Source organism: Eufriesea mexicana, unplaced genomic scaffold (genome assembly GCF_001483705.2).
Source record: "Eufriesea mexicana isolate 0111107269 unplaced genomic scaffold, ASM148370v2 scaffold620, whole genome shotgun sequence".
Lineage (NCBI taxonomy): Eukaryota > Metazoa > Arthropoda > Insecta > Hymenoptera > Apidae > Eufriesea > Eufriesea mexicana.
Genome location: NW_016908778.1, coordinates 395,586 through 420,728, shown reverse-complemented (window position 1 = coordinate 420,728; position 25,143 = coordinate 395,586). Strand labels below are relative to the sequence as shown.

The 25,143-nt window shown below is 35.2% G+C and overlaps 1 protein-coding gene across 17 annotated transcripts in view; it reads right to left on the bottom strand.

Moving 5' to 3' along the window:
- Positions 1-25,143, bottom strand: part of Mhc (myosin heavy chain) — a 53,301-nt gene that overhangs the window by 22,855 nt on the left and 5,303 nt on the right. For 3 of the 17 annotated variants that reach the window (XM_017898148.1, XM_017898141.1, XM_017898158.1), the window contains exons 3-14: positions 23,467-23,610; positions 22,256-22,412; positions 21,466-21,692; positions 20,629-20,692; positions 19,642-19,740; positions 15,811-15,914; positions 13,840-13,977; positions 12,882-13,151; positions 9,298-9,468; positions 4,227-4,406; positions 2,791-3,209; positions 696-816 (exon numbers count right to left, since the gene is read on the bottom strand). In XM_017898148.1, the coding sequence (XP_017753637.1) occupies positions 696-816; positions 2,791-3,209; positions 4,227-4,406; positions 9,298-9,468; positions 12,882-13,151; positions 13,840-13,977; positions 15,811-15,914; positions 19,642-19,740; positions 20,629-20,692; positions 21,466-21,692; positions 22,256-22,412; positions 23,467-23,610 (2,094 nt within the window). Of the gene's footprint in view, positions 1-695; positions 817-1,702; positions 1,821-2,790; positions 3,210-4,226; positions 4,407-5,506; positions 5,678-7,186; positions 7,358-9,297; positions 9,469-11,683; positions 11,855-12,881; positions 13,152-13,839; positions 13,978-15,810; positions 15,915-17,920; positions 18,025-19,017; positions 19,122-19,641; positions 19,741-20,628; positions 20,693-21,465; positions 21,693-22,255; positions 22,413-23,466; positions 23,611-25,143 lie in introns of all 17 variants that reach the window. The other 14 variants (XM_017898157.1, XM_017898155.1, XM_017898149.1 and 11 more) reach the window with 12 other exon arrangements.

Here is a 25,143-nt window from a genome sequence, read left to right as displayed (position 1 = left end):
TATTAACACTACAACTGAAAGTCCTGCGAAATAAACGTTTGATTGATCGATGCACACAGCGGGGTAAAATTTCCAATATTACTTGAAATATTTTCGATAATGAGGATTTACATTCGAATGTTAGCTCAACTAGTCCCAATTATCCATACGACACAAATTTTATCAGTACCAAGAACAAATTATTTTATAGATCATTAATATAGATCAAAATAAAATGAGTTATTAATCACATTCATTTACAACATTCATTTCATAGAGAACACTATTTTATAGATTATTTTATAGATCATTGATATAGATCAAAATGAAATGAGTTATTAATCACATTCATTTACAATAATTCATAGAAAACATTATAATATAGAAACTTTTGCATGATATGGTAATAACGTTACAGAATATTTCCTAATTGTAATTACAAGTATTTTGTTCTATTTGAGCATGCTTTGCAGGTTTGGCAGCTCTTGCCATTGTAATTAGAGGATAATTTTATAGCACGACAGAGGTATAACTGTGCATGTAAATAATTGGAAATTTAGACTGTTGAACAACTCGATACTTGGTCCGCTGTGTGTATGAACCAGACATGAAGCAACCGATAAAATTCGTAAGAATCGCATGAAGCTCGTTATGCGTATAACCGCTGATATTCGCGTGCGTGACGAGCAGACCATGATCGCGTAAATTAAACATGCCTTGGTGTGTCCAAGACGGTATTGTTCGGGATCGAGGCCAGAACCATCCAAAATCGCCTCTGCAGCCTTCTTCGGGTCAGAACCCACCTTCTCGACTGCTTGCGGCGCCAGAATCTTGTACCTAGATGTATCGGGGTCGCAAGGCAAGAAAAACAGGTGATGGGTCACTATTAGTACAGGGTCACTACGAGATTTTACAATTATATGTTTGCGTTCGTACGTCGGGTTCTATTTAAGTCGGTATCAACCTAAAGGGATCTGCTCTCCGTTGACTCTGCTTCTCTCCACGTCAGTTTCTAACGCGATATTTGAAATTTAATACGTTTTAGGAGTCACACAAGGCAGGTGCGTTTACGAACACGGGTACGTGTATGATCATGGATACGTGACCAATCTACATATGATATTTGATTGCTTAATCGGGGGCCAATTCAGGGGGGCATAATCGCTGAAAGACGATTTTCCAAGTTTATATGGGTCGTGCATAGATCTCTAACACCAAGGGGCTGTGCAATTGTGCAGGTGCTTAAGACGCTTGATATGGTGTCTTTCGACAGGTTCATCCAACCAAGAGTCGCATACCGCTGAAAACGCTCGAATTAATTTTCCGTAATAAATTAATATATAAATATCAAAAGCAATTAACAATTCAGGTTCAATTAACCGATGAAAAACAACAATTCACAGCTAAAATTACGTTATATAATAATATTGTATAATATTATATATTATTACGTAACGACGTTATATAAGGAAATGAAATGTATAAATTTTATTCGTATTTCAAATTTAACGTATTCGCTAAATTTTGTTTAAGTCTAATTTTTTCTTCGTGAAATATATAGTTATAAATTCGAAAGGTCTCAGAACGGTATCCTTCTCGCTACAGGGGCGAATTTCATTATAATTTGTTTTCTCGGATCAGACCATAACGTTCTACAATGGACAAAAGAGGGGGGGATAAAACTCAAGAAAAAATTCATTTTTTTCGGGGGTGTGCAACTAGCCTTAGTGTGACCAATCCTGTAGTTGTCCTGATCAAGGCCAATTTCCTCGAAACATCTCTGAGCGGCCTTCTTTGGTTCAGCCTCAGCCGCCATCGCGGCCGGCGCTAAGATCATGTAACTGTACGATCACAATATAAAAGTTTTATAATGATGTCATTTATATTCGAACGTTCCTAATTCTCGTTCTACTTTTTCGTCCTCACGGTCAATGGTGCTAGTCTTTTCTTTGCGAACTGGCTTTAACGCTATAACTATGATATGCGTCTAACCACAGACGACGGTAATTAAAGTGCTATGACGAAAGTAAATTTTATCATCGAAATAAAAGTTAATATCAGTTCTAGCAAAAGCTAATTATAATCTTGGAACAAATCATTTTGATTGGCTTGGTAGCTCTACTGTCAAAGCGCGTTAAAGAGTAATTCGACAGTCGTCCAACGTAATACGAATGTGAAATAACGTACCAAAGTAAGTGTGAGATAAAATTTAAAAATAACGTAAAACTGAAATATTAAATGAAACAAATGAATTAAAAAACTTAACAAAAATCCCAAGTCCCTGTAAATTTCGAAGCATTAAAACTCATTGACAATATTTAGATGAAACTTGATAATTGCTTCCCTTGATTTCTGAATTTTACTGTTCTCCTTGCTACCTTTACTTAATTACATTCACTTTGAAAGTATAGTAAACGATGATTAATAAAAAAAATTGTTAAACAAAATTTTTATAGGAATAATCTTGAAATCCAAATTTTTGTGTAATGATACAATAATTATTAGATAGAATAAATATTTGTGAAACGATAGAATAACTAAAAATATTTAAAAATATTTGTCTAACGATAGAATAATTAAAAATATTTCCAAACATTTGTATAACGATAGAATGATTAAAAATATTTAAAGATATTCGTCTAACGATAGAATAATTAAAAATATTTCCAAATATTCGTCTAACGATAGAATAATTAAAAATATTTCCAAATATTCGTCACGTATAGAAATACAGGGAATGTGACATTTCAATGCTAAAAGATTCGTATTCAAATGAATGGGTTACGTCTAGAAGAGAACACAAATCCTTACCGTAGTTTGAAGTCAGGGTACACCATTCTGTTGGGGAATCCTTTACGACAAATACGGATGCCTTCAAGTACACCGTTACATGTGAGCTGATGCATCACAAGGTGAGAATCTATGACACCCGGTTGCTTCATTTCGTTGGGGATGATACAACGGACGAAGTGAGGTTGAGTGGCTCTCAGAGTGGTCATCAAGTTGTTCAATTGTTCCCTATAGGACGACGATACCGTGGAGAAACCGCCACCCTTCTTACCACGTCCACCCTTGCCACCACCGCCGCCACCGGTATCACCGGACTGTCCAGGATGGTCAGCGAAGATCTCGATCAACAGTTTGTTATTGGATTTCTTGAACTGATCGACAACAGTGTCGTTCAACGGGTCCTTGTTCTTTTCCAGCCATCCCGTGATGTTGTATGGTACCTATCGATCAAATACTTCTATAGCCTCGAGTTGTGTATCACTTAATCGAGTTGTATGAATTTTTGCGAAACAGCGAAATTTATGAAACATTGACACTTTGAGATTATTACTGGCATAGAGAATGAATCGGTATTACTTAGTTATCGTAAAACAGCATAGTAATACAGATATCGACAGCAGTAATACCCTGTCAAGTATCACTGCAGAAATTATCGTTCTGTTATTAGTAGTAGCATCTTATGAAGTATTATTATAAAAATAATACTTCTACTAGCAGTAGTGTGTAAGATATCACTAATAAAATAACACTGTAAATTATTCCTAGCAAAATTATATTACTGTCATTATTAGTAACGCTTTGTAAAGTGTCATTAATAAAATAATATTGCTGTTACTGTCAATAACTTTTTTAAAAATAATCGTTCTGCTATTAGCATCCAGTAATATCTTATGAAGTATTATTACAAAAATAGTATTTCTGCTACTGGTAATAATATTATTGCTGCCAGCAGTAGCATGTGAGACATTACTAATGAAATAACATTGTAAATTATTACTAGCAAAATTATGGTACTGTCATTACTACTAACACTTTGTGAAGTAACATAAGTAAAATAATATTTCTGTTACTACCAATAACGTTTTCAAAATAATCATACTGTTATTAGTATTTAGTAATATCTTATGAAAAATTATTGTAAAAATAATATTTCTGCTACTAGCAATAATTCTCGAGATAATAATATTATTGCTGCCAGCAATAGCGTGTGAGACATTACTAATGAAATAACATTGTAAACTATTACCAGCAACTATTTTACTAGTAAAATAATATTGTTGTTACTACCATTAACGTTTTTAAAAATATACTAGTAAAATAGTACTACCATCATTAATAATAATACCTTGTCGGGTATTGATGGTAATATTAAAGTGCTAGCAGTAATACTTAACAGACAAAGTAATACCGTGAAGCATATATAGTAGAAAATAAGTGAAAATGGACAAATAGCGTACGTTTCCGGCATAATGGCCGATAGCGAAGTGAGCAGCTTGTTGGCCAGGTTTCGGTGGCTTGGGCTTCAGATAGTTAGGGCTCTTGCCAAGGTGATTGTTGTTCAATTTTTCCTCGAAAGTCTTATCAGTGGCTTTCGGGAACATAGATTCTTCTTCAAGGATGGACAGGATACCCATAGGCTATATCGGAATGCAAACAACGAATTACTTTCTGCACTGTCTTGACAGAATTTTCGAGAGTAACGTTCCCTCATCGTACATCGTGTTTGATTCGACTATTTAGCAAAATAAATAATATTTCAACGATACTTGAAAATCAACTTTGCATATCGTGATTACGGGTATGCAAAGGTATTTCAATATTTTAAAATTAAATTAACGTTACTCTCGATTATTATCCTTTTTATATCGAATGATGGTCGTTGAACAAATTTCCTCTTTGATCTGAGAAAGTCGTTACACATACTTACAGAACAAGTTTCTGTAACGAAGAATCCAGATCAAAGATGACAGAATAGTATGGTAGAAATTAATCAACAGAGATTTTTTAAAATAGTAATACTACTTTCGACCAAGGTTGTTCTTACTTACTAACAAAACTACACGAACATAAACACATCTGCATGCTGGAGTGACAACACAAAACAAGGAAAGCTTGGAAGCATCAAACAAAGACGGCTTGGATGGTTTGTCGTAGTCCTTGATTGATAATTTCATCTGATCTTTTACCTGTGTACTCGGTCGATTCTTTTCGCTTGACAAGTCCGTATTAAAATCGACAAATTTAATTTGCTTTGCGTTTCAACACGAGGAACAGCGTGTGACAGCTACAATATCTGGTGTATCTTAGCATGCAAACGGAAAAATGGTACCTGGGAACGTGTACAAATTTTCAAATATGTTTAGCTAGGTACCATTTCGTTTTCATATACATATATACCTTCTTTTCCGAATAAACGTCTTAAAATCTGCCAAGATGAATACAAAGACTCGAGATAGATAATGAAATGCAAAATAATGGAACAAACGAAGAAGCATAAAGAAAAAAAAGAAAAAAGACATAACGTGGATACCATGAGTGTGAACCTATGAAAAGCGTTAGTGTAATGGAGCAAAGTATGAGAGCAAATGATCACATTCTCATGCTGATGACATGTCCGTTCGGCTGTAAGCTATTTCCTCCGCGACTATGTTTTATTTCTCTTTTGCAGCGACTCTATCGAATTTTCGAAGCTGTCGACCTTTCGTTCCTGCTGTTCCATGCGATGGTGTAACAATACCTTCTCAAGCAGATCAATCGTTTGTTGCAGATCCATGCCAAAGTCAATGAAAGTCCATTCGATTCCTTCGCGTTTGTATTCTTCTTGTTCGAGAATGAACATATGGTGGTTGAAGAATTGTTGAAGCTTTTCGTTGGTAAAGTTGATGCAGAGCTGCTCAAAGCTGTTGAACTGCTCGAGACCAGGGAGGGGAAAAGCAACGGAACAGAAAACAGAGGTAAAAGTCAGCTGTCATTAATGCTGCTTATACAAAACAATGATCTGCAAATTGTCAATGGGCAATTCCTTATCGAATCTTTTATCCCTTCGATAGGAACAGGATTCGTAACGGGGCTGTCATTTAAGCACCGCATAAGTTTCACGTTATGCTTTCGTAAGGTTCACCTGCTTTGTCAAGTCTGCTACGAAACTGATCACTCCTCATGGATCTTTTAATATCGTTTCATTTTTCATATCATAATAATTTCTGTTTCAAACCTTCCAGAAATGTTTTCACATTTCAGATTCGTAGTAGACTTGCAAAGGATCACGAAAGGTGCTGAATGTGCACAAAATGACGCATGATTAATCCACATGAGTGATAAAGGGACACAAAAGTTCATCGACTATGTGTATCGATAAACTCTAGTTTTAAAAGTTAAAGGCGATGTAGTGGTAAGTTCAATCGATAATTATATAGTATAGATCGATAATTATAAGGGATAATAACGAGATTCATTTCAATGGGGCGTATGGTATCGAGGGGGTCCTCCCTCATGGTTGCTGAAGTCGTTTGGTCGGCAGTAATTCTCGGTGTTGCGTGGTGCTGGAAGGGATGGAAGGAAAAGGAAGGGATGCACTTTCATCTTGGGCCTGCTAGTTGGGACTCGTCAGTAGTTACCCCTAGCAGGCCCTGACTTAGACGGGGGTACTATTGAAATGTGGGAAAATTTTATAGGAAGCGAAGGGTTTACCGAGGACTGACAGAAAATCCTCGAACCTCCTTAAACCTGGAATCAATTTTGTGACAAGGGTGAGAATGATGCCGCCACGGTATATAGTATCGTCGTAATTATTTTAGAATTCGGTTCGCATTCCAATGGAGTGCTTCATTGAGACATTTTTGACTAGAGGTGATCGTGGCTAATTTTTATGTTTCTTTTGCTATGTAGATCTCGGTCGAAAGACTTGGCTACATGGTATCTGTCAAGACTGACAGATATACCTCGCTGAATTAATAATGAACCGTGCTCAATTAATATTTTCGTTGCAATGAGCGATTTTAATGAGGGGACATAGTAACAGGCACGACACTAGTGCCGTTGCGAGGGTGAATAAAAATAAACGAAAGAGACAAGGGAAAGCAAGGTAAAGAGAAACGAAGAAGAAGAAGGTAGATGTATCGAGTACCTTCGTTCCCAATGGCAGCAGAAACAATAACAACAAATAAATATCCAGAACTACGACAAGAAGAAGTAAGCATCGAGTCGTTGATAAAGCGTCTACCACCATAACATCGAGGACCAGTCAAAGAGGTTCTAATCGTATTTCTGGTCAAAAGCTCGTGGCAAACACCGATTACAGTTCCCATCGATCAGGTCGTTGGTTCTTTCTCCGATTTTTGTCATTTTCTGTACGTTCTTTTATACTTCGCTTATACACTGGCTTGCTTTTGCCTCTCTGAGAAAACTGTGGGAATACCTTCTCGATCAGTTCGATACAAGCGGCCAAGTCCATGCCGAAGTCAATAAACACCCAATCGATGCCTTCTCTCTTGTACTCCTCTTGTTCGAGTACAAACATATGGTGATTGAAGAATTGTTGCAGTTTCTCGTTGGTGAAGTTGATGCAGAGCTGCTCAAAGCCGTTGTACTGTTGCGTTTACAGCACAACGCGAGTGGGGCAGAGCGTGACACAGCATGGTGCATGAGACGGGACCAAGTATGACACGAGGAGAGGGAGAGAAAGAGAAAGAGAGAGAGAGAGAAAGAGAGAAAGAGAAAGAGAGAGCAGAAAACAAAAGGGAAGAAAAGAAGAATCAGTAGAGTAAGATTAATTATTTAAGATTAATTGGAGTGGTTTGGTTGTTGTTTCTTGTCTTTGTAGCCTTCAATTTTCTACGTTTCATGAAAAATTTTATGACAAATTTTAAAATTTCTCGAACATCTTTTTTAAATTATAAAAGATTATAAAATAATTCCATATGTTTCATATTTTTATAATAACAGTTATAACAGTGATAAGTTATTGTAATTTAGTCGCAAAACAATTGTCACTTCCAATTTTTAATTGCTTTGAAAGGATTTGTAAATAATTTTAATATTTAATTTTAATAATTTTAATTTGGAAATAATTTTTTGTTTCCAATATTTTTATTATTCTATCAATTCCTTAACGAATTTTATTTCTTTTACGACCAATTCAAAATATCTTTGATTTATTAGTTGATTTTGAAATGTAATTTATAATAAAGAAGTAAAATAAGGATGAAAGCTACAAGGACTGAGAGTAACGTACTTCTCGACGATCATTTGGCACAGGACAAAAAGAAACCTGTATTCGATGATCATCGAGATCACGTTAATTTCATGCTGGAGCTGAGGAGACCAATTCTTAATTTCGCCGAACAATTTCAGATGTTACTAAATTGAATCCGATTAATAAAATTCAAGTTTGCTACGATTTTCAAACTTTCTTGTTTACGGGAATAAGCACAGAAATTTCGAACTCCTTGCATGAAAAGAGTATTCTTGTTTATGGTGTATGCTTGATTACACGATAGCTTAATTGTGTTTGTGTAGAAGTATAAAAATGTAAAAGTAAAAAAGCGATTAAAAGTGCAAGAGAAAATCGTGTCCTAGAAATAATTTAATTTACACCAAAATCTTCGATAATTTCAATAAAATTGCACAACGAAAATGCAAAGTATAAAAATACAAATATTGTATATACACGTAAGTACGTGTAATGTTGTTTTCAAATTTGATCTATCGTTATAAAAGTGATACAAATTATTCAAGTTTCGTGTATAATGGCTTGAACACGAAACGGCTTGGGCTATAAAAAGGGTAGCTATAAAACCTTAAATTAATGTTAAAAAAAAAAGAAATTGGAAAAAGGAGTTTAATAAATTATGAGAAAAAATTAGAAGTGTTGTATTAATGTTTGAAAAGTAATCAGCTTTGAGGGATAGAGACTAATCTATCGATGCAATTGGCAAGGGATTAATCCTCGAAATGCTTTTTTAATTAGTAGGTTCGTGTGAACTAACTCTCTCCAAGAGGGAACACAGAAATTCCTTCCTATTTCATCGATGTGCCTTTTGATAAAACAAATAGCGTACGAACACAAGAAAGAATTACATAACTGATACCTTTTCATTAAAAAAGAAGTAAAAATAAAAAGAAAACAGGAAAATTGTAAGATTTATTAAGAGTAACGAACATGATGTTACGGGATGGAGGGTAGACGAAAACAAGAAAATAGACATAAAATGCCTAAGCGAGACGACAAATTGTTTGCTTGTCACTGAAACGATTCAACCACAAAGGACAATACACAATGGAAAAAGTAAAAAAAAGGTAAAAAAAAAGAAAGTCACGGATAATATTTGCGATCAAATCAAGAAAACAGTGGACGATCACTATGGCGGTTTGCCTTAATAAGCGTTAAGTTTTGCGTTTGTCAAAGATCCAACTGGTCTTTCTGTGGATCCTTATGCTGCATTCTTGTTTTCTGTTCACTTTTATTTTTATGGCTGGATCCGTCACATGGTCCGTTGCCATTCGATCGGTTCATTTGTCTTTTTGTACCTTCTCGATCAATTCAATACACGCGAGGAGGTCCATGCCAAAGTCTATGAATTCCCACTGAATGCCCTCCTTCGTATATTCTTCTTGTTCGAGGACGAACATGTGGTGATTGAAGAACTGTTGAAGCTTCTCATTGGTGAAGTTGATGCAGAGCTGCTCGAAGCTGTTGAACTGTTCGAGCAAGAATCAAGCATGCTTTTTCGTCAGTGTGTACACCTGTATTATTTTTCTTTGACTCTGTGTCATTTCGAGGCTACTTCATACACAACTACGTATACATGTGTACTTTACTCTCGTTTTTGCTAACACTACAAAACGAGTTAATAGGACAAGTCAACGTGTCGACAAGTCAATCGACAAATTTGCCAAATTTCATTTTTCTACCATAATTTCTATAATATTTCTAATAATTTAATTATCAATTATTTAATTATTAATAATTCTATAATAATTTCTATAATATTAATAATTCTCTAATAATTTCTATAATTTCTATAATATCGTGAATATTGCGAATGTAATATAATATTTTCCGAATGAAGCTTTCTATAATGATGTTCTCCATGGCGTATAAATTAACTATAATACGAAACTATATTATAGTTATTACGAATATAATGCTATATAGCATAATCTTTGATGTAATAATTAAAGAAGATTAATTTATCGAGTATCGAATCGCCTAAAATTTAAACGATAGTAACTTGTAACACGTTTCATAGTAAATGATTGATAATTTATAGCGTGATAGAGAAAATGTTGGTATTTTTACCGTAAATATATTTTATGCTATTCAAAATTTGTGTTTGTATTTCCAAAATTTGTATTGTCGATTGACCAATTTGACATAAAAGGTTTCTTGATCGTAAAGGTTTAAACTCTTCTCGAGTTTATAGAAAATGAACTACAACTTGTACTGTGTTGTTATTTACAGGAAAGGTAGAGATTTGTGCAATATGTTTCAAATATTTGCTGTCTGTTCACTTCGACGAAGAAAACTTTTCTTCGTCAAAAACTTGAAATACTTACATAAGTGTAATTCAGGTGTAAAAAGATAAAAATATATAAAAAGATAAAAAGATGAATATAAAAATATATAATAAAATATAAAATATTTAAAGGAAAAAGGAACTTTCGTTCATAATTTCAACCATATTTTCATTGCAAATATTTGAATGGATAGACAGAGGATCAAAACACTACTGTGTATTAGAGAAAAGCACGATACATGTACTATCATCTGAGACGTGTGTTGTGATACACTTTTCCTTCGTAAACACGTCGTCAACTCTAATAAATTTACTACCAATTCCTCAAAATATTAGTCTACTTCCTGCAACAACCGATGACAAACCGATTTCAATCGATTTTTCAGACGATATCACCGTCCTGTTCCTCGATGGACAGTTGGTAGCAAATCTTACATACTTTCAGAGGGTTAATCAACTACTATTAATAATTACCAATAGCTACGTTCTACATATCGTGAAGTCCACTGTTTTTACTCTTTCCGATGAAATGATGAAGACTATAAGATAATCAGGTTGATAGCGATTATGTACCTTAATTAATTAATTGTACCTGAATTGAATTCGACTGATTCGCTGGATTTTTACCAAGTTCCTTCCTCATCGCTATACCATTACATATCGAACCTATTTGTACATTGAAATCGTGTCTTCGAGTCCAAGTATCGGGTAATATGAACAGACCAAAGGGACAATCATGCTCTAATCGTAAACACTTGTTCTATGAAAAAGTCCAAAATCTTATTGGAACATGCGCTTTCTGGAAAACGATTAAAGGAGATTAGAGATTTCTATTAAACAAATACACCTAGAAGAATTGTATCCTAACTCGAAGGGAATGCAAGTAATATCAAAATGAAATGTATCTTCTCAGGATGTCAGCCATCATACGAGAAATGGGTTATACGTCCACTTACAAAGTGCAATAAAACAAAAGGGAACAAATTCACAAGTTCATTCAAGACATTCTAAGACATTTGACCTATTTTCTTGGATATAACAGGGTCAACGTTAGAAACTATGAAAAAAGGGGATTCAGAAGTGTATCCACAAATAAAATATTTTCAAACATTTAACAATCTTTCTAGAGAAAAATATGTGCAATGTCAAATTGGGGTACGACATTTAAGTTCCGAAAAATAGGTTGATAAACAATGATAGGAAACGTTCATAAACCAGATGACCACTAGTCGATGTTGGAAACACTCAAGGAAGAATCTCCTAGTGAGATCAGGCATCGTGTAATTGGAAGATTTTGTCTAAATTAAAACAGGTAAGTTGACATAACAGAAGGTATATTCTATGAAAGACGAAATTAGAACAAAATGGACATTCGCGACGTTTCTGCACGGGGCTACCTTCTCGATCAGCTCAATACAGGCAGCCAAGTCCATTCCGAAGTCAATAAATTGCCAGACGATACCCTCTCTCTTATACTCCTCTTGCTCGAGGACAAACATGTGGTGATTGAAGAATTGTTGCAGTTTCTCATTGGTGAAGTTGATACACAGTTGCTCGAAACCGTTAAACTAAACAACGAAATGAAACGTGCCATTTTTTGCTACTGAACAGAGAGCCGAAAATTCACGGAATAATTTTCAAACAGCCCTGAAAGAATCATTTTGGGGAGAAATTGTCGAATCGTTAACACGGAGTTTCTCTACCCTTTAGACGTAAAATATCATTTCGTGTTTCGTGTTAAGTAATTTCGTGTTTCGAGATGTGGATTCATGTGTTTTGTCGTTACTTGTAACGATCTATCGTAAATTTCGTTTTGCAGGTGAGATTATACAACTGGTGACTTTTTTGATAAGGGAAATTTTTTATCATTTGTTTACAATTAATAATTATTAATTAATAATTATTAATTAGTCGAGTCACTCGTTGTCAACGCGATTGTGTGCTGTTGGAAATATATCGATAATTTATTCGTGTTTTCTGTTTCCAATGTTGTTCATTAACGTGTTTTATATGTTGGCAATTTTAGAGAATGGAAAATCTTTTTTCCGAAAATATATAACAGTGAATAACAGAAGTATTTTTACGTAGCTAACTTCTTCGTTTAAACCTACTTTGAATCAATTGTTATTAATTTAGAAGACAAGTTTCAACATTCTATTTGACGAAAACGTGTATTAAATTAAATTTAAATTTGACTTTCTTTCATTTTTATTCACGATACACCGAATTTTTATTTTAATGTAAATTTCATTTCGATGGGAAGTTTAATTAATACGATACGTGTTCTCGTTAATAAAAATTTTGAAACTTGTATAGTAAAAGAATAGCAATTGTTCAAAGTCGGTAATTATAAGCATAGGTAGAAATATTTCTGTGATGTACTGTATGTGCATGGAACACATACGTGTGTATCCACACACGTACACTTCAGTTTAGAATTTTGTTATCTAGGTATATTAAAATATCTGAAGGTAAATATCGAATTTAAAGGAATGACATGTAAAGATATTTGTTCATACAAAATCGCCAACGATCGATACTTGTTCTTGGTGGAATGTGTATAGTATAGCATGTATAGTACTTGAGGAAACTTACGTCGAAGATCTCAAAACCAGCAATATCCAGTACACCAATGAAGTGTTGCCTTTTCTGTTGTGTGTCCAGGGTCTCGTTACACTTTTTCACCAGCCATTTGAACAGCCTGTCGAACATGGCTTTCGACAAGGCACCCACGGAGTATGCTACTTGGTCCTTGTTACGACCTTGGGTTACGAACTCGTTACCGACCTTGATCCTTGGTTTCAACAAGTTCTTGTAAAGATCGGCACAGTCGCAACCAAGCAATTTGGCGACACGTTCACCTTCCTGCGGGACAGAACATTTGCTCGTGATTCCTGCTAGGAGATTGGTAGAAGAAACAAGGGTAACGTGCCATTAAATGGAACTCGATTCGATTAGACAAAATTCGATTAAATTCAAGGAAATTCGATTAAATTTAACGAAATTAATTTTTCTAATCTTCTAACTTTCTAACACAGCTTTCTCAACTTTTTTAACTCTATAATGCGAGTTTGGAAGAAATTGTCCTTTGAAATCGTGATACTGACAGTCAGAAACGGAATTCGAAATAACGCTAATTCACGTCAGTAATTATGAATATTAAATTTTTGGAATCTCTTTGAAAATAAATAGATGAAAATATCCATTTGAAAATAAAATAAATAGTTAATTAATTTATCATTAGCATACCTCTGTTCGAACTTAAATAACATTGCAAATTATCACTTTCATTTAATATAAAATTCAATTAACTCGAATTTATTATGACTCGACGATAATCATATGTAAATACTTCATCGTAATTTACATACGATTATTATCCAAGTTTTATATTCATATTATAAATATCATCAACTGGTGATTTTAAATCATTTAAAATGACTTAAAATCCAATCCAGAACTTCGATACTGCAAAATTCCACGGTAACTTTAAATAACAAAGTGGTCACGTATGTATCACTGAGTTTACGTGTAAATTTAATCGGACAAGTACCTCGGTGCCATCAGCTTCAGCCTGTTCTTCGCGACCCCTTTGTTTGAACTTCATGCCACCCATATGCATGACAGCGGCGGTGATCTTGTAGATGTCATTCTTTTCCTCTTGAGTGAAGCCCAGTACGTCGAAGGCTTGCTACAGTTGGAAATGAATAATTAGCTACAGCCATGCGTGACTTCGTATCAGAAGTTAAGTACAGCGAAATTACGTTTCGCGTTAAACTTTCGACTTTTTGCACGAGTAAATACATCTTTCGCAAGACTAACACGTATTTAAAAAAAAAGAAAGAAAAGAAACAAAGCTCGTAACGGCAACAAACATCTAATACTTCTGATACAATGATAATCAAGATACTTTCATTGGAGAAGATACTAAATTACTATTAGTAGGATCACACAAGGATAACGCAGATATAAAGCCTGAAGGTGGATGATCTTTCTAAAGAGACTATCGACGAGTGACAAACGATCATTTTTCAAAACTCTTTGAAAAACATCTTCGATAGCCTCTTTACGATTTTCCCATGCCATAAGCGAAATTTGTACGCAAAGCTTATGAAAATTGACCAAAGCTGCGGAAAACTAAGCTCGGATTTACGTATTAAAAAAAAAGGAAAAAAATGAGAAAGCGGAAGCAGAGCTCGTATCATATAGCCGCTTTCGTCGAAGCTTACACTTCCGTGTCAAGTAAAGAAACGGAAACTCTGCACAATCGACGTGAAAAGAGAGAAAAGATAGAAGAGGAAAAAGATCGAAGAAGATCGCGAAGGAGGATCGATGTTTCTTTCGTTTTCAATCGCTTAGTCTGCGCAATTGCGAATTGCCTCCTTCGTTCAAAACGAAAACAAGGGTTCACAGCCGATTTTATGGCTCTTTGGAATGGGCCCCTGAAGACACTCGATTCGTTCAGGTGCAACGTCGTTACCCATTCGGATGTCAGCTTTGCCTCGAGGCTGAACGTATCTCCAACCGTCGAGAATTTCCATCTCGAGGCTGTCTGAATTTGACGTTTTGGAGGGGGTCTGGGAAAATCAAGAACAAGACAAGTTGCATTCGTTAAGTATACAGGGTTTCCGTGAATGCACGATCAAAGAAATCCTCTTTCATCAGCGTCACGATATTTAGAGGAGTCTAAATTGGTTTAAACACAGAAAGACATGGTGCTTGCGTTCCGGGACATGTAGACAATAATTTATCGAAGTTGCATAAAGTATTGCCTCCAAACCAACGGACACGCAATCTTCGTTCCAGAAGTATGAGGAACTGACGATTGGTTTCTGTAACTTTTCATACGTACGTCCAGGTCAAAAATTGGATTCGGACGAACAATCGTGAGAAACAGGTAGAAGGTAATTTGACAATCGGGGGTCAACCTTTATGTACATGGAGTCCCAGTGCTGAATAGTAACGAAAAATATTTTAATTCATATTTAATTTAGTCTTATATTCAACTATTAAATCTTTTCAAAAGTTCAGGTTTCGGTTAGCCCAACATTTTATACCTAGTCTTTTATTCGAGATATATTATTATATATTATACTCTCGTGAAAAATTACGTTTAACGAAGTAAGGTATCGAGAAAATTCTAAAAATTAGAATTAATAAAATAAAATGTTTGAAAAATAATAAGAATATTTTTATGAAATTACTCGAATCGACGAAATCAAATGTTCGCACAAAAATACAGTAACGAAGTGATGCAAGTTAAGATTAAATTATTAAATATCGATAATTTTATGAAACTGTGTAAATTTAATTATTAATAAAATTCGTTACTATTTATCGACGTGATAGCTGTCATAAATAGGAAGTTCGACAGAAATATAGATATACAGTTGAGGGTTTACAAAAGAAGGTACATAGATAGATCTTCACATACATAGGAAAGTACACATGGTAGTGTGAGAGACCATGTGAAGGTACGTAGAAAAAAATTATGGTTTCAAGAATCCATTTTCTAAGGACTTACGTCCGTCAGTGAACATTCTTCACCGTCGTCGACGTTGGGGATTGTGATTTTTCCTTGAGACACGTTGACATAGTCGTATATGTTGTTGGACAATAAACACATGTCTGTGAAGCATTTTGAAGAAAATGAGTTATAGCGTGACTCGTATTCAATTTCAAATTACTCGATATTCGTAGATCCCAAATAATTCGTGATAGTCACTATAGATATACCGTTCATCAGTCCTCCAGATGACTTCCCTAAAAACCTTTTAAAAACAGAGTCTCTAAGGTAAGTCTTCAGACATTGATCTTGATCTACGTAAAATTTCAACAATTGAAATATCGAAGGTCGACTACGAATAGCAACCAAATTACAGACACTGCTCAAATCGTACGTATATAAATTTTTACCTCACATTAGGTACTACCTATTCGAAAAATATCTCGGAGATGGCAAATGTGCTATACTATAAGGTTACTGCAAGAAACTATAAGGAAATTGATGGTCGATAAAAACCAGCTCGTTATCCCTGGTTGTTCTTCCCGGTTGCTGCAAATGAGCGACAAAGTGTTGGCGCAAAAGGAGAGATAGGTGAGTCGGAGCTGATCGGGGAGCGGGTACCTGGGGGCTCGATTTGCTTTACCTCGAGTGAGAATATTTCGAATCAAAGTATTCCTTTCCTCCCCCAATCTCCCCGCACCCCGATTGCGGCGGCAGGAAGCTTTCGCAGGCGGGGCGCGAGGGGGTGATGAAAACCTCGGCCCAACTTTTCTGTCACTTTGCCCTCTACGATCTTGCTCTGTCTGCAATAGGCACAGAGCGATACGTGGAAGAAGAGAGACGAGGAAAAAGATTCGAGAACTAGATAAGGTCGAAAGAAACAATTTCGACAAAGTGACGAAAAGTTTGCCAAGATCTTTCGTGCACCCTGGGGTTGGACTTACGTCCGTGTCTTCCATGTCCGCGGCGTCGTTGACTCCCGGAATTCTGGTCTTACCCTGGCTAATGTACCAATAGTCCCCGATCCGGTTGCTCAGCAGGGTTAATTCTGCATTATTTTGTTCAGTTTTCAAGCTGCCTGCTTTACGAGCGTTGTGTCGTTGAAGCTACCACTTGCAATGGCTCTCCATTTTATCTCGCCTCGCTATGCGTATCTTGGAAGTTTACAATTTCTACCTCTCGTTCTTAAGCGTTCTTTTAATTTTGCAATCAGTTATACTCGATACGTGATAACTTGAAACGTATAATAATCGAATTGATTAAGCACTTTTTGACTTTTCGTTGCTACCATAACCGATAAAATGTCGCGAGCAATTGCAAGACGAGCACGAGAGAGAGAAAGGAAAGAATGAACATGTGCCAAATGATTTGCGACAGGCTGAAAGAAGAAGAGCAATAGAGAAAAGAAAGAAGAAAGAGAAGTACAAGAACAACGAGAAAGAGAAAGAGAGAACAGAATGTAGATAAGAGAATTAGAAGCAGAAAATGATAATTCTTCCGTTGTTGCCGTTCTTGCTGCTAACATTATTACGTGTGCTGTTAAAAAGAATATGAATTGGTTACATTTTAATAAGAGATGATGCATCGATGAGCTGAAATAAACAGATGGACAGAGAAAGAAAGAGAGAGACAGAGAGAAAGAGACAGAGAAAGAGACAGAAAGAGAGAAAGAATATGTGGCAAACAGTGATAAATCTCAGCACATATACCACTAAAGTATTACTGTGAAACCAAAGACAATAACACGAAGCTTGAAGAGTTGTTTCGCTTCTGTAGAAAAAGAGATTGCTAGTAAGGTACATAAAGTAGTATACAAAGGAATTTAGTAGCAATTTTCAAGATGGAATTATTCACCTCCCAAATATCAAACGTACACGCACATGTTTGATCTTTAAAAATAAAATTTCGTGTATCCAATTTCCAAAAAATTTTTCAAAAATTTTGAAATACCAAGAAACGAAAAACACGACGTCGTAAAATACGAAGCATTGAAAAAGAAAGCATTAAAATAGAAAAATTGATGATCAGAAATTCAGTGATCTCTATTTTGAGTTGTCACATTGGGTGAATACTTCGATCTCGAATATCGCAGAGAATAGTGCTTGACCGGTCAAAGGGAAGCACTTACATCGGTGATTAAAAGTTCCTCGCCATCATCAAGGCCAGGGATTGTCGTCTTGCCTTGCGACACAAAGTAGTAGTCATGGACGTTGTTGGACAGCAGCAACATTTCTATAGACGGCCAAGAAAGAACAAAAAGACATGCAGGTATTAACTACAAGTGAGGGTGCCATGTTTCCTGGTGGCTTTCCTTCGGAATGCATCTACAAGGACTAGTATATACATGAACGTCTATTCAAAAAGAACGATTTTGTCACAAAAATCGTCTGATCTTGTAAATCATTGATTTGTTAAATTGGAGCAACTTGACCTATAAAAGTTGTTTTGGGATACATGTTTCCTAAATTGTCTTCCTCCATATAAGATACATTATAATCGATATAGTAAGTAATCTAGGTGAAATTTTAAATTCTACGTGGTCTTTGATATTTATTATACATACATTCGTAACAAATAATATATAATAAATAATCAAAAGGAAATAGTTCGAATTATAATTAGTTTTTGATGATATCAGTTATTTTGACAGTATATATACTGTCACGATAAATCGAGGAACACGTCTGACAATTTAGGATCTCGATTCTAACAAGGATGATCATTAATGGGTAGTCACAAGAGTAAGGATAGCGTACGGTACAGTTCTCTGAAATACCGTTTCTTCGTTTAGCGCCTCCTCGCTAACTTTCCTGTGGGAGATTCAGCTACAGATTTAAAAAAGTCCTGTACTTTAAAAGGACGTTATTGAAAGTAACTCAGGGACTGCTAGTGGAGAAAAATACGAAGGTAGGCATCGACGATCTCGTCTGGAATTATAAATCCCATAAGCTTAATAGAGGTAGAAACGCGAGATAGAAGATGCTACCTTGATACTTCTCTCATCCATGAGAATCATTAAAATAAACCATTTTCCATCCTAATTCTACAAACAGCGAACAATCAAAGAAACTCAAGAGAAAGGGGCGTGGAAAATCGAAACGGGAGTAACAACAACAGAAGCTAGAAAGAATATCGGCGGCTAGTGTAGCAATTAGGGTAGGGAAAAGGGCAACAGAGGAGACAAGTGAGAGTTGCGTAGCCCTGGCATGATCGTCAGGTTCTTACGTCGGTCAAACCACACTCCTCGCCGTCGTCAACATTTGGGATCGTGGTCTTGCCCTGAGAGACGAAGTAGTAGTCGTTGATGTTGTTCGTGAGGCAGCACATTTCTACATGGAACGAGGATCAAACAAGTAAGAAATCTGACAGAATAGAGAGAAGTGGCTCCACAACAGTCGATATGCCGTATTACACGTCTAGCGATTCACACAATTTCTGCTGCAACCTGACACTTTTTCTAATTTCTGTCTTTCAATTTTCGGCTCGAAGGTAAGAATAGGAGGGATCAGGAAATGTTCAAAGTCTCCTGAAAAGGTCTTTACCTGTGAACGATGTTAAAGACGTATAGCTAGCTTAAATTACGTTTTCGTACATTGACAACTTGGAAATTCAAGTTTTCCTAGATCACGTTCGTTGAACTTTTCTAATCGGACTGAGAGTCCCAAAAGTACACTAGCCAACGTGGCTGTGTTACTTAATCGTGAGAAAGACAGATCTTTCATCCTAAAGACAACCTTCGACTCGCCAAATAAATCGTCGCTTAAAAATTTGTCATATGTTACTATTATAAAATGCAGTTTATAATTTGTATATCGAGTAATCTCTGGATTAGAAACTGGATGGTCTTACCCTTTAAACCAGGGACTGAGCCTGACATAATCTGGTAGAAGATGTGGTACGAGCGTTCAAGAGCCTGTTGAGAGATGACACGGGCCTTTTCCAGCAGATCTGCATGAAAAGAAATAAATTCATATGGAAACAAGGAACAAGTTATTAAAAAATCGAAGGGTAATTAAGTTTGTTCCGAAATAAATCGTGATGCAATTGTTTCCACGCGCAGGTAGGTATGCATGACGCAAACCGGAGGTAAGATAAAACGCATGTACAACGAATATATTATTTAAAAAAAGTAGCGATGGAATAAAGCCAACTACGTTTCTATCCAAATTAATCTCTATATATATGTTTGTAAATACAACGCAAAAAAATCTATCCCGAGATTCCTATATCACTTGTCATAAGTAGAGATTTTAAGCGGATTTTCGTGCAAACATAATCGAAATATACAAGAGGTGTATAAAATATATGTATTATATAGAGAAAATTTATTTCCTGTAATTTTTCTGGACTATATTGTAATAATCTTCTTCCGAATCTGTGATATTTTAAATTTATGCATCAAAATTTGAATTAATCGAAATATTTTGTTGTTAAACTTTGAGAGATGTAATCAAATTTGCATTGACACCATGTAAAAATTTTATATGGTATTTCGACGTGTAACTAATTTTGAATAATATATTTAAATTACTTATCTTTTTACGTGATAATATTAATAATAATAATTTTTACGTTGAATTTTCTATCCAATTTATGCACTCGTCTAAGAAATTTATACTTGATACATGTGTGTAAAATATATAAATATGTTCAATATATAAAATATACAAATAAAAGTTGTATTTCTAAAATTTTATTTAAGGACTAAACAAATTTCTGTTCAGTCCTCATGATTTTAATTATTTCGCATGAAGATATAGATTTGCATAAATATTGCTGTTTAGTAAAGAGACGATGTATGTAAAATGTCTGTCAGAAATTTTAAGTGAAACTTACATGTTTCAATATCAGCACCGGCCAGTTTTCCAGAGGGACCGAAGTGGATACGGATGAATTTACCCTATTCGAGGATAAGAAAGCTCATTCAATTCATATTTACAAGTCCATGTGAGAATCGAAGAATCGTGTAGCGAATTACATTTTAAGTAGGACTGTATTAGAAATTCATTATAAAATCATCGATACACGAATTGAAAATTTTGCAAAACTTCGAAATTTTTGAAATTTAAAGTGTCAATTTTGTTCTGAAATAGAAATATTTTATTTCTAGGAACTGAATCTGCTTCTTTACGACCATAATCGATTTCCAATCTATACAACGTCAAAAAAGTAGATCGTCGCGCATTTACTATCACAAAAATCGAACATTCTTTAACACTTTAATCATCGATTTTATATTTTTTTTCACCTCAGTTTCAAAAATTTCATAATCACAAAAGAAGTAAAATTTCGAATACACTAATTACGAAAAAAGACACAAAGTATCAAGTAATCACCTAAAGAAATGCAAAATTCTAATTACAAAGAATTCAAAAATTCTCGAATACTCGAATCATCTAAGAAACGTCCAATAGTATTTTGAATTAAAATAAACAAAAAAAAATAAAAAATTTTGAATACCGTAATCATTAAGAAAATAAATGGAAAATTTGAAATTCGTAAACTCCAAATTTTCTCGAGTTTCGAGGGTTTACAAAGTTTCAAGGAATCCACCCTTAATTTCGATAATTTCAGTTTTATCGTTCCATCTGAATAAAATATGTAATCGTGTACGTGATGTAAGAAATACACGTGTAGTATGTAAGTAAGAAATAGATACAAAGAAAGACTTACGAAACGTGAGGAGTTATCATTACGGACGGTCTTTGCGTTACCGAACGCTTCCAGGACGGGGTTAGTCTGGACGACCTGATCTTCCAGAGAACCCTTCTTCTGGCTCGAATCATCTGACTTCTTGGTCGAGGCACCGACAGTTGCGAAGTACGCAATTACTTTCTTCGTGTTCTCAGTTTTCCCGGCACCAGACTCACCGGTAATCAACATGGACTGATTTTCACTGTCTGTAAACGAAACGAGACTCATGAATTTTGGTACATACAGCATTCCCCTATTTTATATTCGTCGATATTTTACCATTAACGTACTTTGAAAATTTTTCACGATTAAGGTAACTGAAATACTGAAATACTCTGTTCTTGAATCACATAACTTTGGAATTTTTTAATTACATTATTCATTTAATATAAAGCCATTCACGAAAATATTTCAACGTTACTGTACAGAATTTTATGGAGATGAAATACACGTGTTGGACTTGGAGAATAATATTTTAAAAAATATATTATTTTTATTCCAATCTTTCACCTGTATTTCATTCGTGAAAAATTTGGGACACAAACGTTTGAATATCTTCACGAGCGACTGGATATCGAAATTTTTAATACTGAAATTAGCTACTTTCAAGCATAAAGCTGCTTTCGACAAAATTAATTATTTTTTAAATTTTATAGAATAAATTTTCTATGTTAAATTTTATTCCCTCGATTTTCTGTTCGAAATTTTTATTTTAGGGTTTTCATTCTAATTTCTTATTCTGTCAAAGTAATAGTGGCAATGTACTCACTGGTAAGCATGTTAACGTAGGCACCGTCGGAAATGGCGAAAATGTGTGGTGGCACTTCATTACGTCTCTTGCCTCGGTAAAGTTTCGCGCACCTTTGGGTGTATACGGGGAATCTTTTATAGGGATTAATGGCAACGCAGAAGAGGCCAGAGTAGGTCTGAAAACAATCATCGCACATTGTACGAAAAATGCTTCAAACTGTGGAAGTTAGTCGAGTCGTTAAGACACAAAATTCCCCAAAAATTGGTTCGAATTTCACCTCTTCATTGACACGGTAAAAGAACATGTTTATAGATCATTTTTACTCGTCGACACTTGACAATTTCTCTGACAAGAAGACTATATAATGGAATTAAATTATCACCGATATCTTAATTAAACATACACACTATAGCGAACGAAACGAGTAAAAATCATGTTTCACACAGATCAAAAATCAGTGACGTTGCATTATACGTACACATAATTTACAAATAGTGGATTCCATATTTTTCAAATGCCAATTTTCTATTTCAATTTTATGCATTTCATGTAACAAGACTGATTTTGAACTGCAAACATACGTGTATACAAACCATACATATATATGCACACGTGCATGTGTCTGTATTTACAAATTAGTAAACGAAAACTCATATTTTAGGATGAAAAAACGAGTAAGATTTTTTCATGGGAAAGTAACTCGTGTCTTGAGACGAGAACTTTGTTTACACTGGAAACAACGAAGATCCAATAAACGTAATTGTCAAAGTTCGTACAACCTCCTGGACAAAAAAAAGAAAAGAAAAAATAAGCAACAATACGTCGCTACACGTATATGTGTTTTATAAGACGACGTTTGCGAATCACCAAGATGACCATGCATTTGGAAGAAAGTACTCGGAAAGTCGAAGATTCGTGGGTATTTACATCATTGGATGAGAAAGTGAATTCGGTCGTCGAGACACCCTGGTCAGTCAAAGTACCTGTGATCGATGTCTCGACCTTTCGACGCAATTTCATGCAATTTCATCGAGATCACCGTTCGTGACACGATTCTAGGAAGAATGAGAATTCAACGAGGAACGTGGTGGCACGTCCAGCGTGCTTTATCCAACGTCCCCAGGGGCACGAGGGAGAAACGTTGCCATTGGTGAAAGCCAAAGGCGAAAACGAAGAAACGTTGACGAAAGAGCAAAGGGGAAACCTCTGCTGGGTTGAAATAATCTTACGTAGATGAGTTTGGCGTAGTAACGTTGCTTCAAATTGTGGAGGACCGAAGCATCGTTGAGGTAAGTTAAATTTGACATATCCTCGCATTTCTCATATTTCGGTGGATTTACTTGCTGCAGCTGATCTTTTTTGAAGTCCTTGGTCTATTTTCGTGGGAAAGAAAAGGGAAACTCGATTAGTAGAAGTAGAAACAGTTTCACTTACGTAGATTAGGTTGCTGTAGTATCGCTGCTTCAAGTTGTGCAACACAGCAGCCTCGTTCAGGAATGTCAAGTCGGCCATGTCTTCCGTTTTCTCGTATTTCGGCGGATTCACTTGGGCTAGCTGGTCCTTGCGGAATTGCTTCGTCTGTACGGGCATTTCTTTCTTATTTATTTCACTTTATCCCATCTTTTCGACCTGACATTCGACTGTTCTATGGAACCTCGGGAATTCCGCGAGGAACATTTTCATTTCTAATTTTTAGTCCTATCTTTACTCACATTTTAAATATTTCGTTGCGAATTTTTATTTTCTATCGTTTGAAATAATATTTGAAATAAGTTTTCATAATACAGCGTTAAATGACCTGGGTTAAATGACCACAGTTGAGGTACGAATCGAGGTCCTCGAGAGGAATAAAGGTTTTTGAAAGTATGCTTGTAAATGCTTCAAGAAATACTAATTTCAGAAGTTACTCGATTATAAAAATGAATAATATCAAAATATAAATTTTTTACTTGTATTGCTTTATGATAATTCTCGACTATTTTGTTTGAAATACAAATAAAGGAACGAGTGATCAATTAACATTTCTTAATTTCTTCTAATTTTCTTCTGTCATTCCTGTAATTTCCATTCCCTCAATTTTCTATTTTAAACGAAATATTCGTGTCTTATTCGTTTCTATAGCATCGTAATTTTGAAAATTAATATCTCTGGAAAGGATTGTTTGCAAGTATGCTTCCAAAGGAAAAATTTGTATTCTCGAAATCCTAGATTTCATTTCAGGACACCCAGTATGTCACGCGATTTTAGCGAAAGAATAATGAATTTTAAATTCCTCTAAACGTATAACAACAATTTCAAAGTTTGGTTAATAAATGGCAGACTTCGCAATGTTCGATTAAATGACTCAAAATAAAACACAAATTTATTTAAACGAAATATAAACTAACCAATAACGTTTATAAAATTGAGCAATATTAGCATAATTGATTTGACTAAAGTTTCAGTAATCTTTTCTATCTCGTTCTTCTATTATTTTTTACCCTTTTAAATGAACAAACGATTCCAAGTGGATGTCGTAGAAATAAAAATGGTCATATTCGAAATATAGTAAGACACGATAAATGCATCTTCATAGGTTATTTTTCCTCGAATATACAGACGTATACAAGATACAAAATTCATTTATACATCTTAATTCCACCTCGTCCAATACGCATATTCATACACGCCCCTCTACGTTTCGCTTCCGATGCTCTAAAAATATGTCGACCCGCGTTTCGTGAAGTGACGTTTCAATTTATTATTACCAATGGTAGCGACGGTGCTAACAATAGCATTTCAGCATCGGTTGACGAAGAGAAGGTAGGGTTTGCTGAACCATTATGTAATCCAACGTGTAGAACCGTGGCATTTCGTACACCGCTATGTCCCGCGCCGTACAAAAATAACCGCTACCACCGAAATCG